Here is a 17,544-nt window from a genome sequence, read left to right as displayed (position 1 = left end):
TGCAACTTATGGGAGTGAGAAGGGGGCATCTCCAGGAAAAGACAGAGACCTGGGATAAGGGAGGTGCCCAAGAATCAATGGGGATGACCTTAGCTGTGACTCACAGCACTGGGGCTATGGAACCTGAAGAGGCCACCTCTTGTAGCCAGACAGGAACCCCAGTGGAGCAATAGAGACACCAACCCACCCACAAAACGTTCAACCCAAAATATGTCCTGTCTACCAGTAACGCAGGCAAGGGAGATGGAGCAGAGATGGCCAACCAATAACCGGCCCAACAGGAGACCCATCCCATGGCCAAGCACCAATCCCTGATGCTATTAATGATGCTCTGTTATGCTTGCAGACAGGAACAATTTGTCCTGAGAGGCTCCACCCAGCATCTGACTCAGTCAGTTACAGACACCCACAGCCAAACAGTGGATGGAGGTTGGGGACTCTTATGGAAGCGTAGGAGGATTGATTTCAGGCCCTGAAGGGAATTGGAACTCCATAGGAAGACCAACCAAGTCAGCTAACCTGGACCCATAGGGCTCTCAGAGTCTGAACCACCAACCAAAGAGCAGCTTGGCCTTTGTGTGGGTCAAATAACTGGAGCGGGAGCTATCACAAAAGTTGTTACTTGTACATGAGATATACTCTTCTAGCTGGGCTGCCTTATCTGGCCTCAGTGGGAGAAGAAGTACCTAACCTCACAGAGACTTGAAGTGTTGGGTGAGATGGGGAGGATATCTGGGGTGAGGGACAGCAGCTCATAGGAGAAGAGGGATGATGGGGAAGGACTGTGGGAGGGTGCGACTGGGAGGGGGATTAAAATGAATAAGTAAAAACAAACTTCAAGGGGTTGGAGATTTAGCTCAGTGGTAGAGCACTGGGTTCGGTCTGCAGCTCCAGAAAAAATGAAAAACAAACAAACAACAAAAAACAAAAAAAACAAAAACAAGAACAAGCTTCAAAGCCTATAAATGACATGAGCATGTGCGCATGCATGTGCATTGCTGATTATTATTTAACCCAGTGTCTAGTACATAATAGGATCTAAATAAATATTTTTATTAAACTCAGGGACAAATTATGAAGAAGCTCTCTCTGAAGATGTAGGAGAGAGTGAGCTTAATTTATAAATGTGGAGTAATGTTCATCTTAGGTAAACCATCAAAGGGATCATTTTCACAAGCAAGAAAATCCATAGCTGTTGAGGAGAAGGCTCTGTAGGTATCCTTCTGGTTTTAGATTGGATTTAGGGGCTGCATGATCACCTGTAAATAAATATCTTAAACTGTTATCCCGAAGCACAACAGTGTCCAAGCCTGGACCTTTGTTTGGGCTTCAGAGTACCTTCCATGCAGATGTGCTAATTGAAACAACTGGAATTCATGGTATATTCTAAAAATAAAAACTAAGTAAGAAAGGATAGAACATAGAAAGTATCACTGTTCTGTGTGGCACACCTCCATCCACAGAATATGTATCTGTTTTGCTGGTCTTTGCCACAGTTGCCAAACCTATCATTTTGGCCCTGGATTTCTTCATAGCAGGCAAATGGAGCATTGGTTGAACCTATCAAAATTAGAAACATATTTAGATTAGATTATATATCTATGCTTCTCTGTGTCCTAATACACCATGTTTCCTTACCTCTATCTCCACTATTCCCTAACTCAGAAGGTAGTAAGGACAGAGAAAGAACTAAAGTGAAAGACAGTGTTCATGACTATGATGCGATGCTACCTTGATACACTGTATTCATTTCTGTGACATAAAATACAAGAGAAAGGAGAGTTATGCATGCACGGGTAGAGCACAAGGCTTTGTTCAAGAAAACAACAAAAAAGGCACCATTGCTTAGATAGGAGGTAAGTTTTCCCAAAGGCTTATCACTGGAGGCTTAGTCCTGGGTATCATAAGCAATCATGGACGAGGTATCTGCCCTATTCAAGGTATTAATCCACTGTGGATCTGTAAGTTAGTGGCATTAATAGAAGGTGTTGGGGGGGGGGGATAGGTTAGGTTGCAATCACTAAAATCATTCATGGTTTTAATGTCAACATAACAATATATCATCATATGGGAATAATGCCTCCAGAAAGAATTATCTAGATCAGGTTGGCCTATGCTTTCCTGCAATTATGAACTTTAACCCGGAATCATAAACATTCTCCCCCAAGTTGCTTTAATTGGGGTATTTCATCACAGCCACTGGAAATGAAACTAGTGGGGTGCATCTTATACACGCCTGCCCATTAGTGTGATTAGGGACTCACATCAGATCAAACTTTGTTGCCCAGAGGAAGACTGAGACACTAAAAGGAAAGCACTTTGGAAATGTGACATCATCTGCTAAATGCTCCCTTAAATCCCTTACTGAAGTCTTCTAAGTCATAGAAGTCGCCTATCTAGAAATAAGATGTAGGTGTCCTGTGCTACATTATCAAGTCCTATGAGATACAATTGGATAATAGATGCATTTTAGCACACTGTTACTCATAGAGGGTACTAGGGTAACAAGATACAGGGTAAGTACTATAAACAATTGAGATAATACTTTAAAAATATCACGGGGTACTAGAGAGCTTGGCATTGCCTCTCCTGACAACTATTAGAGATAATTAAACATAGGAGAAAGTGGTTTCCATCAGGTGAGACAGAGCACACAAAAACATTAAGCATACTTACCTGACATGGAACACTTCTCAGCTTTGACTAATGGGTATTGCAGCTTCCTATATCGAACCAAATCCTGCCTCCCCATACTCTTTTATTTTATGACAGTAGTGAGTTAGATGATGAGGCCAAACTTAAAAGTGGTTTTTTAGTCCATTTCCCTTTCCGTCTCTTAATTGGAGTCTTCTCGATAAACCCCCTAAGTACAGTGTAAGTAGGGTCACATCTCTTCTTGTCTACCATATATATTACTTTCCAAAGATTCCCATCCACATGATCTACTACCGAAATACAAAGTACAATGATCTTTTAAAAACTAAAACCATATTTTTAGTCTCTTACTTAAACATTTCAACTGGCCAATCACATACACACACACACACACACACACACACACACACACACACACACACACACACACACTACTCTTCTTATCCTGATACACTATGTTCTAGCCATACTCCCCTCCAGGTTTTAGCCATACTCCCCTCCAGGCCTTACATCAATGATCCTCCACCTGTGGGTCCCAATCGCGGGGAAACACATATTTCTGATGGTCTTAGAACCTGAGACACCGCTCTGTAGCAAAACTGCAGTTATGAAGCAGAAACCAGAATATACTTATGGTTGGGTGTTCCTAAGAGCGTCAGAGGACCTGGAGAGATGACTCGGCAGTTAAGAGCACTGATTGCTCTTCCCGAAGTCCTAGTTCAATTCCCAGCAACCACAAGGTGGCTTATAACCATCGGTAATGGGTTCTGATGCCCATTTCTGGTCTATGTCTGAGGAGAGTGACAATGTACTCACACTACACTCATTGAATGAATGAATGAATGATTGAATGAATGAATGATTGGGAACTGTTCACACCCACACTCTACAAACTGCTAAGACATCAGCTGCACTTCTCACCCTGGATGCTACTTCCAAACCATCCCTTGACTGTTCCTTCTCACTGCTCACATTTCTTCTGGAGTTTCACATCCTCAGACAAGCGTGTCTGGGACTTACACTTGTGGCAGCTAAGCTTTCTTCTGTCACCCTGGCTCTGGTTTTGCACTGTTGGTTCACTTGTTCAATTTTCGCTAAGATCACCCACATTGTCATGCACTTTTAAATTTTAGACATTTTTATTTATCTATCCATAAATTTTGCATTTGTCTGATGCGACCAAGCCCCACCACTGGAATTCAAGCCCCACATGTGTTGGAAACTCCCTAGTCTTAGCCCTGTTACTCTCACCGAATTCTTGTCTGTATTCTCAAAGTAGGAAGGCTGTTTCATCCAATCAGGCTGCTAGATAAATATTTACAGAATTATTACGGCGCATATATAACTGACTAGCATCAAATACGGCTAGATTGGTGACCAACTATAAAGGGCTTTTTATTTTGCTGATGAGCCTGGCTTTTAATGGCAGAGCCATCTCTCCAGCCCCTAGATATCTTTTTAAGAATAATATTTGAAATAAACTCTTTGGTGGTCTTTCCAAATGTTCTTTTTTCCAGCACAATTTCACTCTACTGAAACCCATTTTACTTTCTCTCTTGTAGTCTGAATGAGGAGTTATTAATCCTATAGCATTCAGAGATCTTGCAGAGGGAACCATGTGAAAATTTCCAGAGAGGGGGATTTTTCTCCATTGAAAAAGGTGATCATCTGTCAGAAAAATCATCTGTCTTCTGCAGTGTGGTAGATTAAATTCCCCTGTTCCTGCCATAATGCAGTCCATATTCCCATTCATACTTGATGTATATGTTTAGGTCTTCTGGCACCAGCTGCACACGGATTTATAATATATCTGCTTGAGGATTTGGAGGACAGACACAAAGAGCTACAACTTCAGTTGCTGGGGAGTTGACTGGTTTCCTGTGCCCATGGTTCGAGTGCTTAAGACGTAGGTGTGTGCAATAGCTACGGTACAGAGCTGGCATCCATAGCTTAGAGCAGGGCCCTAGGAAGCATCAGCTTCCTGAAGTACTTGTCCAATTGGAGGGGTACCCAAGATGAAGTCTGAAACACTGGCAAAAATGGAGAAATTGCAGAACTGGAGTCTGCAGTGTGGATATATGAAAGAACACATGGGTTCAGGGCCAGGGGTTCAGTTGGATCAGGAAGAGGCCGCTCTTCTAGAAGCTGTGTGATAGATAGGAACTACTTCTTGGCACAGTGGAGAAAAGCATCATAGCATTGCCTTCTTCAGAAAAGTTTTGGAAAGGTGGCTGTTGGTGGCCAAATTTACCCCCAATCCCAGACTCCTGCAGACATCAGCAACCACCAGGTGAGAGCCCTACCCCCAGTTCCCTGCCTGCTGGCCTCTCTGGACAAACCCAGCAGCAGTAAGCACCACCACACTCCCTCTGCACTACATTTCCCCAGGGCGAAACCCTGCCTGCATCCCTGGAGGCCTGCTGCTACCAAGGACAACCAAAAGAGATAGCCAAGCCCCAAGCCTCTGCCTGCTGGCTTCCCCCAGCAAGCCGGGAAGCATTGAGGTGTGTGCCCTGTCCCCTGTGTGCCCCATCTTCTGATCTATCCATCTAACCAAATCCCAGATAGCTGCAGCTATCAGTATCTACCAGATTAAACCCCCAATCCTGATTCCCTGCCTTTGGCCCCCACCCAGTAGACACAAGCCCCACCATGACCCTCTACACTCCATTTCTTGGGCCACAACTCTGCCTGCATCCCTGAAGGCCTGCTGCTGCCTAGGAAAAACAGAGGCCTACAACCATCTGGGACCATGAGCTCTACCTGCATAACTTAGAGGTCTGCCCCACCCCAGGACAGCGAGCAGCCTGAGGTCATCAGGCCCAACCAACACTGTCCGTAGGCACAGAAGCCTGCTACTACCTGCTATGGCCTGCAGACTACCAGGGACTACCAGCTCTACCTGAAAACTGCTCCCATCAGGGACTATCAGGCCTTCCAACACTAGGGACAACCAAATTACTAAAGACCAGTGTAAGAATACAATCAAAAATAGCCAAGGCAGTATGGCACCTCTAGAACCCAGCACCTTATGGTACCTTCTGCAAAACTGACCATATAATTGGTCATAAAACAGACCTCAACAGATACAAGAAGATTGAAATAATCCCATGCATCCTATCAGATCACCATAGACTAAGGCTGGTTCTTCAGTAATAACAAAAATAACAAAAAGCCCACATACACATGGAGGTTGAACAATGCTCTAGTCAATGATAACTTGGTCAAGGAAGAAATAAAGAAAGAAATTAGGGACTTTTTAGAATTTAATGAAAATGAAGGCACAACATACCCAAACTTATGGGACACAATGAAAGCTGTGCTAAGAGGAAAACTCATAGTACATCCAAAAGGGAATTGGAGAGAGCACACAATAGCAGCTTGACAGCACACCTAAAAGCTCTAAAACAAAAAGAAACAAATACACCCAAGAGGAGTAGAAGGCAGGAAATGATCAAACTCAGGGCTGAAATCAACCAAGTAGAAACGAAAATAATTATACCAAGAATGAACAATAGTAGGAGCTGGTTCTCTGAGAAAATCAACAAGATAGAAAAACCCTTAGCCAGACTAGCCAGAGGGCACAGAGACAGTATCCAAATTAACAAATTCAGAAACGAAAAGGGAGCAGGGAAGGAAGGGGAGATGGATGAGGAGGGGAACACCCTCATAGAAGAAGGGGAAGGGGATGGGGTAGGGGACTTATGTTCAGGAAACTGGGAAAGGGAATAACATTTGAAATGTAAATAAAAAATCTAATAAAAAAGATTCAAAGTAAAACAAAAAAGAAAGAAATGAAAAGGGAGACATAACAACAGAAACAGGAAATTCAAAAAAATTAACAGATCCTACTACAAAAGCCTATACTCAACAAAACTGGAAAATCTGGATGAAATGGACAATTTTCTAGACAGATACCAGGCACCAAAGTTAAATCAGGATCAGATAAACCATCTAAGCAGCCCCATAGCTCCTGAAGAAATAAAGGCAGTCATTAAAAGTCTCCCAACCAAAAAAAGCCCAGGATGAGAGGAGTTTAGTGCAGAATTCTATCAGACCTTTATAGAAGACCTAATGTCAATACTGTCCAAACTATTCCACAAAATAGAAACAAAAGGAGCATTACCCAATTCCTTCCATGAAGCCACAATTATGATTATACCTAAACCACACAAAGTCCTTACAAAGAAAGAGAACATCAGACCAATCTCTTATGAAAATCAATGCAAAAATACTCAATAAAATTCTCACAAACCGAATCCAAGAACAAATCAAAACAATCAAACATCATGATCAAGTAGGCTTCATCCCAAGGATGCAGGGATGGTTCAATATATGGAAATCCATCAACGTAATCCACTATATATAAACAAACTCAAAGAAAGAAAACACGTGATCATCTCATTAGATGCTGAGAAAGCATTTGAGAAAATTCAGCACCCCTTCATGTTAAAAGTCTTGGGAAGATCAGGAATTCAAGGCCCATACCTAAACATAATAAAAGCCATATACAGCCAACCAGTAGCCAACATCAAACTAAAAGGAAAGAAACTTGAAGCAATCCCACTAAAATCAGGGACTAAACAAGGATGCCCACTCTCTCCCTACCTATTCAATATAGTACTTGCAGCCCTAGCCAGAGCAATCAGACAACAATAGGAGGTAAAATGGATACAAATTGGAAAGAAAGAAGTCAAAATATCACTATTTGCAGAAGATATAATGGATACTTAAGTGACCCCAAAAGTTCCACCAGAGAACTGCAAAATTCTACCAGACTTTCAGTGAAGAGCTAATACCAATACTCCTCAAACTATTCTACAAAATAGAAACAAATGGAGCATTGCCAAACTCATTCTATGAGGCCCCAGTCACTCTAATACCTAAACCAGACAAAAGACTCAACAGAGAAAGAAAACGTTCAGACCAATTTCCCTCATGAACATTGAAGTTAAAAATACTCAATAAAATACTGGTAAACCAAATGCAAGAACATGTCAAAGATATCATCTACCATGACCAAGTATGCTTCGTCCCAGGGGTACAGGAGTGATTCAATAAAGGAAAATTCAGAAATCCACCTAGGTGTATTCAAAGGACATGGAGGCATTTTCTTAAAGAGAAATGTGTATTTCCAGGTGTGTGATTTCATGTTTCTCAATAGTCAAGATTTTGAAACAACCTAAAGGTCCATTGACAAATTAAAGAATAATGACTAGATTAAACATAATTTGTAAAAGATAGATATATATGAATAGGTGTGTATGTGTGTATGTGTGTGTGTGTGTGTGTGAGAGAGAGAGAGAGAGAGAGAGAGAGAGAGAGAGAGAGAGAGACCTTGCTTCAGTTTTGTCACAAGAATAAATCTCTAAGACATTGTGTTATGTGAAAGGAGTCAAGTACAGAGGTAAAAACTGTCATCTTGCTTCTATGTAAAATCACAAAATATCAAAATCATAGAATCACAGTATGAAATGGTTGTTTTTAGAGACTGGGGTAAGGGAGAAAAGAAAGGATATCAAGACGTTCAAAGTTTGATTTGTGTAAAATGGCTCCACCTAAAATATCTAAAATAAATGTAGTTAATTTATACAATGGAATACTAATCCGTTCTTAAAAACCAGACGTCATGAATTTTGTAGGCAAATGGATGGAACTAGAATATATCATCCTGAGTGAAATAACCCAGAACCCAAAGGACAGGCATGGTGTGTACTCACTGATAAGTGGACATTAGCCAAAAAGGGCAGAATACTCAATTTACACTCCATAGGCCCTAAAACGTTAAAGAAGAAGGAAGGCCCAAGTGCGGATGGGTCGATTCCACTAGAAGGGGAAACAAAATAATCATGGGAGACAGAGGGAAAGAAGGACCTGGGTAAGAGAAGGGAGAAGAAGGGGAAAGGGGTGGGGTGGACATGACCAGGTATGGTAGGAGATAGGAGAGAAGCCAGAGGGCCAGGAGAATGAAAATATGTGGCTCCCAGGGATGAGGGTGTTGGGGGGGGGTGCTCTCAAAAGTCCTGGAGACCTGGGGTGAGAGAGGCTCTCAGGACTCAATGGGGGTGACCTTGGCTGAGATGCCCAACAGTGGAGATGAAACCTGAAGAGACCACCTCCAGTAGTTAGACGGTTATCCTTCCAGTGGAGGAATAGGGACATGAATTCACTTTCAATTTTTTTTTTGACTCAGAATTGTTCCTGTCTAAAAGAAATGCAGGGACAAAAACGGAGCAGAGACTGAAGGAATTGCCAGCCAGTGACTCTCTGTAGTGGCTATTTCTGATTGTCAACTTGACTATATCCAGAATGAACTACAATCCAGAATTCGAAGGCTCTGCCTGTGATTCTGATCTTGAGGCTCAGAGATACAAGTTTCTGACCTGGATCTTGGCATGGCAATCTTGAGGCAAAGTGGCTATGAATCCTAGGAGACTAAAGCAAGAAGACTCAAGGTCATCTGGGACAAAGGAAGTCTCAGATCCAGGCATTTAATCTGGGACACACGCCCTGCTGGAGACCTACATAAGGACATTGGAAAAAGGAAGACATTCTCTTCTTCGCCTGCCTCCCTTGAGGGACTGAGCAACTGCTAGATCCTTGGACTTCCATTCATACCTGCTGCTGACCATTGTTGGGGAGTTGAACTACAGACTAAGTCCTCAAAACAAATTCCCTTACTATATAGAGACTACCCATAAGTTCTGTGACTCTAGAGAACCCTGACTAATCCACTGACCCAACTTAGGATCTATCCCATGGATGGGCATCAAACCCTGACACTATAACTGGTGCTGTGTTGTGCTTGCAGATGGGAGCCTAGCATGACTTCCTCTGAGAGGCTCTGACAGTAGCTGACCGAGACAGATATAGAAACTTACAGCCCATCATTAGATTGAGATTGGGTACCCCTATGGAAGAGTTAAGAGAAGGACTGAAGGAGATGATGACAACTCCATAGAAAGACCAACAGTGTCAACTAACCCCAACCCCTGGGAGCTCCCAGAGACTAAGCCACTAACCAAGGCTCTTTACCAAAACACAGGCTAGTTAGTCCTAGGCCACCAGCATCTATGTAGCAGAGGACTGCCCTGTGTTGCCTCAGTGGGAGAGGATGAGCCTAATCCTGTAGAGACTTGAGGCTCCAGGGAAGGGGGTTGATAGGAGTTTTCCCTCTCAGAGGCAAAAAGGGGGTGGGGAGATGGAGTGAGCAGCTCTGGGAGGGGGGAACCATGAGGGGGGAATGCAAAAAATAAAGCACGTAATCATCAAAATAAATAAATCCAAAGTGTAGCAGTATGACAACAGGAACCAATATTCTCTTTTATATTTGAAACTCTCTAAGAGCTTAGGTCTTAAGATTTTATTTAATGCTTAAGGAGAAAACAGTACTATGGGATATTATAGCTACTTTAATTAGCTTGATTATGTCAAATATCTAAGCATACATATACATATCAAACTATCAAGGCACATATCCAAAGACAATTCGTATTTGCCATTTATATCTCAGCAAAAAACACTTGTAAAACTATGCAAATATTAAGCAAAAATTGAAATCTATATATAAGGATTCCTGTTGTTCTGACACTGTGAAAGGAAATACTGAGAGTCACTGATTTAAATGTAACAAAATGTTTACCTAGTCCATACATAGCCTCGCATGCTCTGTCCAGGTTGGGGCAGTTTCCATTATAACAGACAGTCCCACCTTCTCCACAAATAATCCCGTTGGATAAAATTATATCAGGTGGACATTGTCCTGAGCTCCCATTGCAGACTTCAGCAACGTCACAGTACATATTGCTGCTGGGCCTACATTCATGTTTATCTGGTAAAAACTAACAAAAAAAATTACATATAATAATATTGTGTTCACAGATATTTCAAAACAGTACCGATTATTTGTTCTGTTGATTCCTTAGTGTTTGTAATATCTTAGTATAAAGTGACTGTGATATTCATTTTAAAATGAATCGAACATTTATATGAAAAAGATATATAGATATAGATATATAGATTAGATATAGATATATAGATATGTATATTTGGAAAATGTTAGCTGGACCTTATGGTAGACTCCTGTAACCCCAGGTTCTTGGGAATACTACAGCAGGAGGATTGTAAATTAAAGGACAACTAGGGGGTTGGGGATTTAGCTCAGTGGTAGAGCGCTTGCCTAGCAAGCACAAGGCCCTGGGTTCGGTCCTCAGCACCAAAAAAAAAAAAAAAAGGACAACTAGGGTTATAGATTGAGCTCAAGTACAGCTTAGGTCAAACAGAAAATCTGAGACACAGGAAAAAAAGGGGGGGTGGGAGACAGTTTCAGATTAACAAAAACAGCGATATTAAACAGAGGCCGGGACGTTGCAGAAATTTTCGCAAAATAAGAAATTGAAGCTTTGATTTATTTGTGTTATCATCTTTCTTCACTTAAAAACTAATTTTTTCACATAAAACTCTAGTCATAAGTCAATACATTCTGTGTATAATTTACTAGGTGATTATGTAATGTTACTAAACGTAAATCTTACTTGACAATCTTTGCAGCATGTTGCTGAGGGAGACATACTGTCACAAGCTTTTCCACTCTTCAGAACACAAGATGTAGGCTCACAACAGCTGTTAGCCCCACATTGCTGCAAAGGAAAATACATGGCAGTAACAAAAACTTGATAGAGCTATGCCGTCAAGGAAATTATTCGCAATAGTAGCATGTACAGACAATATCCGTAACACATGCTTCTCTGGGTGTTAATAGAGTGACTGATATTCGACTTCCCTCCCAATCCAATTAGAAGACACAGAAAAATATAGGAAAAAAACTTTTTCCTGAAGTTGTATACAACAGGGAAAGAACAACAAATCACTGCAGAAGAAAAATAAAAAAAAAAAAATGAATCCAGAGCTTGGAAGGTGTTTCCTGGCCAGGCCATGATAATCTTGATGATTAGCTAGTATGGTTAAGGTTATGGTTAAGGTTACAGTTAGGGTTAGGGCAACAAGCTAGTTGCCCCTAACCTACTGCCGTCTGCAAATCTATAAGGCTAGTTCCAGCCCCAGAGAATGCCAACCCTCATTGTACGTGAGCCACATTTTCCAAGTGCCTTCCCTTTCCTTCTCTGCCACTCTCCCATCTCCTCTATTTCTCCCTTGCATATGGCCATCTCTACAGCCACAGGCCTGGGTTCAGTTGGTTTGCCTCTTGACCTGCTTTATTCAAAAGCTACCTTTGAATTGGGAGACACTTCTTCCCTCTTCCATCATTTCCTCTCCCTGTTTGTGATGGCTTGAATATGCTTGGCCCAGGGAGTGGCACTATTAGGAGGTATGGCCATGTTACAGTAGATGTGGCCTTGTTGGAAGAAGTGTGTCATTGTGGGCGTGGCCTTTAAGACCCTCATTCTAGCTCCCTGGAAGTCAGTCTTCTCCTGTTTGCCTTCAGAATAAGATGTAGAACTCCCAGCGCTTCCTATATCATATGTGCCTTGATGCTGCCATGTTCCTGCCTTGATGATAATGGACAGAACCTCTGAATGTGTAAGCCAGCCCCAATTAAATGTTGTCCTTATAAGAGTTGCCTTGATCATAGTGTCTGTTCACAGCAGTAAAACCCTGAGACATAGTTGGTATCTTAGCATCCACAGGCCTCTTTCCAGACCCTTGGTTTCAGAGCAAATTGTGCCTGGTCCAGTTGAATAGCTTTTCTACTAGCTTATGGTCTATCTCAGGTCATGCAAGTCTGGACTGCACCAATCTAAGGGAAGACTGATTGTCATATCAGACAAACAACCAAAGAAAGAGGTCCACATGCCCAGGTCAAAGCACCAAAACAAAAATACCAACTGATCCTTAAAAGTGGTATCTATAAAAAACTACCTCAGGATGCAGAAATTAAAATAACAATCATATACTTTATAAAATAACTCAAGGGATATGAAGTAGACATGAACAGTCAATGAATTCCAAGAGGATAACAAGAAATCCTTGAATGAAGAAAATTCAGATAAATAGCTGAATGGAATTAAGGCAATTCAGAACTTAAATACTGAATTCAATGTAAAGAGATAGAAACACTGAAAAGAACATATACCTTAAAAGATGAATTGAAATTTTTAATATCCCAATTAGAAAACTCAGGCAACAGTCTTACAAACAGAATAGATTGAGCAGAATGCAGAAAGACTATCAGGACTCAACGTAGAAGATCTAGACAAAATAATGACTATGACAACACAGGAAAGACAAGTTAGACAAACACAGGAAAGTAACATGCAGTAGCTGTGGGACCATATGAAAAGATCAAACCTTCCAAATATAGGCTTGGGTGAAAAAGGAGAATCCTTGGTCAATGGAATGGACCGGATGATTAAATAAAATCATAGGAGGAAAAAATGCCACAAACTACTTAAGATCAGAAACACGCAGGGACACACACAGACACACACACACTACAGCACAGCGTAATTAAAACACTAAATATCCAGACCAAAGTAAAACTATTGAAAGCTGTAAGAGAAAAGAAAACACAAGTCACATATGAAGGAAAACCATCAGAACATTTCTCAATGAGAGATGAAAGCCAGGAGAGTTGGAACAATGCATCCTAAGTTCTAAAAGACACTGACTGACAACCAAGGCTACTGTACCCAGAACAACTATCTGTAACAGTTAAAGAAGAGGGGGAAAAAAAGCAGCCTAAAATGCATAACAACAAATGAACAAAAAACCCTGAAGAGAATGCCAAACACCATACTGAGAACTGAATAGAGGCATAAGTACCTCTAGCTGAGAGACTAGAAAGAAAACAAAGCTGTAATTTAATGAAACACAAAACACAACTAAGAACGCAAAGCTCCAAAAAACTGACTACAGTCTATCTATAAACACACTTCAATGATCACTCTAAATATTAACAGTTTCAAACCTCTAATCAAAAAGACATAGACTAGGTGAATGGATTAAAAAACAAAATCCATCTCTCATTTACAAGAAAGGCATCTTAGCATTAAAGGTAGGTGCCACTGGGATAGGAAAAAAAATACTCTGTGTAAAGGGAACCAAGAAGCAAGAAACTGTTGTTAGTTTAACATCTGACAAAGAGATAGGGAAGGCTACTAGATCCTAAAGGAAAGATCCACCAAGAAGGTATTACAATTCTAATCATTTATGCACCAAAGAGGAGGAAATGAAATTTCATACAAGAAACACTACTAACTACAAAGATCATATTTTGACCCTTAACATTGAAAGTGGGAGTCTTCAATATCTCTCTCACACCAAGAAAAAAGTCATTGAGCCAACAAATAGAGAGAAATGTTGGAACTAAACAATGCCATGAATCAAATGGACCTAACAGACTTCTGTAGAACAGTCCATGTAAACACTAAACAACATACTTGCTTCTCAGCAGCCCATGGAACTTACTCCAAAACTGACTACATATTATGCCAGAAAGCAAGTAAGAATAGATAAATTAAAATAACACCCCATACTCTATCTGACAGCCATGGATTAAAACTGGATGTCAAGAACAATAGAAATAACAGAAAATATACAATTTCGTGTAAGCTACACAACTCACTACTGGATGAAATCAGTACAGAAATCAATACAAACCATCAAGAAGAAAATTAAAATCTGTTTAGAGCTGGATAAAATGAAAACACAACACTCCCCAGCCTTGGAATACAATTAGGGCAGTTCTAAAAGGCAAGTTCATTGTATGTAAAAACAACTGGAGGAAACTCATATTAATAACAACAACACAACTGAAAACTCTGGAAAAATAAGAAAAATAAGAGCCAGAGGAGTGGGTGGAAGAAAGAAACTTGAGCTGCAATCAGTGAAATAGAAAACAAAAACCGGGGTTGGGGATTTAGCTCAGTGGTGAGCGCTTGCCTACCAAGTGCAAGGCCCTGGGTTCGGTCCCCAGCTCCCAAAAAAAGAAAAAGAAAAGAAAACAAAAACCGATATATGAAGAATAAGAAAACCAAGTGTTGACTCTTGGAGAATAGCAACAAGATTGACAAACCTTCAGCCAAATTAACAAAAATATGCAGAGAGATGATCCAAATTAATAATATCAGAAATGAAAATGGAAACTCTGCAACAGATTCCAAGGAGATTCAGAGTATTATAAGGATATACTTTAAAAAATATAGATTCCGGTGAGAGAGAGACCCAACCGCCTGGTCAGGTGGGCACTCCTGAGGCTGCAGAGCAGAAGAGACCACCAACACTGCTCACCCCTGCCCACATCCCTGGCCCAAGAGGAAACTGTATAAGGCCTCTGGGCTCCCGTGGGGGAGGGCCCAGGAGCGGCAGGACCCCTGCCTGAGACACCGCCTGAACCTGAAGGAAACAGACCGGATAAACAGTTCTCTGCACCCAAATCCCGTGGGAGGGAGAGCTAAACCTTCAGAGAGGCAGACAAGCCTGGGAAACCAGAAGAGACTGCTCTCTGCACACACATCTCGGACGCCAGAGGAAAAAGCCAAAGACCATCTGGAACCCTGATGCACTGAAGCTCCCGGAAGGGGCGGCACAGGTCTTCCTGGTTGCTGCCGCTGCAGAGAGCCTGTGGGCAGCACCCCACGAGCGAACTTGAGCCTCTGGACCACAGGTAAGACCAAATTTTCTGCTGCAAGAAAGCTGCCTGGTGAACTCAAGACACAGGCCCACAGGAACAGCTGAAGACCTGTAGAGAGGAAAAACTACACTCCCGAAAGCAGAACATTCTGTCCCCATAACTGACTGAAGGAGAGGAAAACAGGTCTACAGCACTCCTGACACACAGGCTTATAGGACAGTCTAGCCACTGTCAGAAATAGCAGAACAAAGTAACACTAGAGATAATCTGATGGCGAGAGGCAAGCGCAGGAACCCAAGCAACAGAAACCAAGACTACATGGCAGCATCGGAGCCCACTTCTCCCATCAAAACAAACATGGAATATCCAAACACACCAGAAAAGCAAGATCTAGTTTCAAAATCATTTTTGATCATGATGCTGGAGGACTTCAAGAAAGACGTGAAGAACTCCCTTAGAGAAAAAGTAGAAGCCTACAGAGAGGAATCGCAAAAATGCCTGAAAGAATTCCAGGAAAACATAAATAAACAAGTGGAAGCCCATAGAGAGGAGACACAAAAATCCCTGAAAGAATTCTAGGAAAACATAAATAAACAAGTAGAAGCCCATAGAGAGGAGACACAAAAATCCCTGAAAGAATTCCAGGAAAACACAATCAAACAGTTGAAGGAATTAAAAATGGAAATAGAAGCAATCAAGAAAGAATACATGGAAACAACCCTGGATATAGAAAACCAAAAGAAGAGACAAGGAGCTGTAGATACAAGCTTCACCAACAGAATACAAGAGATGGAAGAGAGAATCTCAGGAGCAGAAGATTCCATAGAAATCATTGACTCAACTGTCAAAGATAATGTAAAGCGGAAAAAGCTACTGGTCCAAAACATACAGGAAATCCAGGACTCAATGAGAAGATCAAACCTAAGGATAATAGGTATAGAAGAGAGTGAAGACTCCCAGCTCAAAGGACCAGTAAATATCTTCAACAAAATCATAGAAGAAAACTTCCCTAACCTAAAAAAAGAGATACCCATAGACATACAAGAAGCCTACAGAACTCCAAATAGATTGGACCAGAAAAGAAACACCTCCCATCACATAATTGTCAAAACACCAAACGCACAAAATAAAGAAAGAATATTAAAAGCAGTAAGGGAAAAAGGTCAAGTAACATATAAAGGCAGACCTATCAGAATCACACCAGACTTCTCGCCAGAAACTATGAAGGCCAGAAGATCCTGGACTGATGTCATACAGACCCTAAGAGAACACAAATGCCAGCCCAGGTTACTGTATCCAGCAAAACTCTCAATTAACATTGATGGAGAAACCAAGATATTCCATGACAAAAACAAATTTACACAATATCTTTCTACAAATCCAGCACTACAAAGGATAATAAATGGTAAAGCCCAACATAAGAAGGCAAGCTATACCCTAGAAGAAGCAAGAAACTAATCGTCTTGGCAACAAAACAAAGAGAATGAAAGCACACAAACATAACCTCACATCCAAATATGAATATAACGGGAAGCAATAATCACTATTCCTTAATATCTCTCAATATCAATGTCCTCAACTCCCCAATAAAAAGACATAGATTAACAAACTGGATATGCAACGAGGACCCTGCATTCTGCTGCCTACAGGAAACACACCTCAGAGACAAAGACAGACACTACCTCAGAGTGAAAGGCTGGAAAACAACTTTCCAAGCAAATGGTCAGAAGAAGCAAGCTGGAGTAGCCATTCTAATATCAAATAAAATCAATTTCCAACTAAAAGTCATCAAAAAAGATAAGGAAGGACACTTCATATTCATCAAAGGAAAAATCCACCAAGATGAACTCTCAATCCTAAATATCTATGCCCCAAATACAAGGGCACCTACATATGTAAAAGAAACCTTACTAAAGCTCAAAACACACATTGCACCTCACACAATAATAGTGGGAGATTTCAACACCCCACTCTCATCAATGGACAGATCATGGAAACAGAAATTAAACAGTGATGTCGACAGACTAAGAGAAGTCATGAGCCAAATGGACTTAACGGATATTTATAGAACATTCTATCCTAAAGCAAAAGGATATACCTTCTTCTCAGCTCCTCATGGTACTTTCTCCAAAATTGACCATATAATTGGTCAAAAAACGGGCCTCAACAGGTACAGAAAGATAGAAATAATCCCATGCGTGCTATCGGACCACCACGGCCTAAAACTGGTCTTCAATAACAATAAGGGAAGAATGCCCACATATACGTGGAAATTGAACAATGCTCTACTCAATGAT

General features: G+C 41.1%; 2 protein-coding genes across 2 annotated transcripts in view; both read right to left on the bottom strand.

Moving 5' to 3' along the window:
• Erich1 (glutamate-rich 1) overlaps nucleotides 1-17,544 on the bottom strand; it is a gene marked incomplete at its 5' end in the record, with an annotated part of 52,793,804 nt that overhangs the window by 8,440,133 nt on the left and 44,336,127 nt on the right.
• Adam32 (ADAM metallopeptidase domain 32) overlaps nucleotides 1-17,544 on the bottom strand; it is a 109,831-nt gene that overhangs the window by 37,601 nt on the left and 54,686 nt on the right. For both annotated transcript variants that reach the window (XM_087588716.1, NM_001170582.1), the window contains 3 exon segments: nucleotides 11,190-11,294; nucleotides 10,298-10,496; nucleotides 1,452-1,560 (listed from right to left, as the gene is read on the bottom strand). In XM_087588716.1, the coding sequence (XP_087444842.1) occupies nucleotides 1,452-1,560; nucleotides 10,298-10,496; nucleotides 11,190-11,294 (413 nt within the window).

The sequence above is a fragment of the Rattus norvegicus genome, chromosome 16, assembly GCF_021556685.1.
Source record: "Rattus norvegicus strain SHRSP/BbbUtx chromosome 16, alternate assembly SHRSP_T2T, whole genome shotgun sequence".
Classification (NCBI taxonomy): Eukaryota; Metazoa; Chordata; class Mammalia; order Rodentia; family Muridae; genus Rattus; species Rattus norvegicus.
The sequence above is the reverse complement of the archived record's forward strand: the minus strand, read 5'-3'. Positions and strand labels throughout refer to the sequence as shown.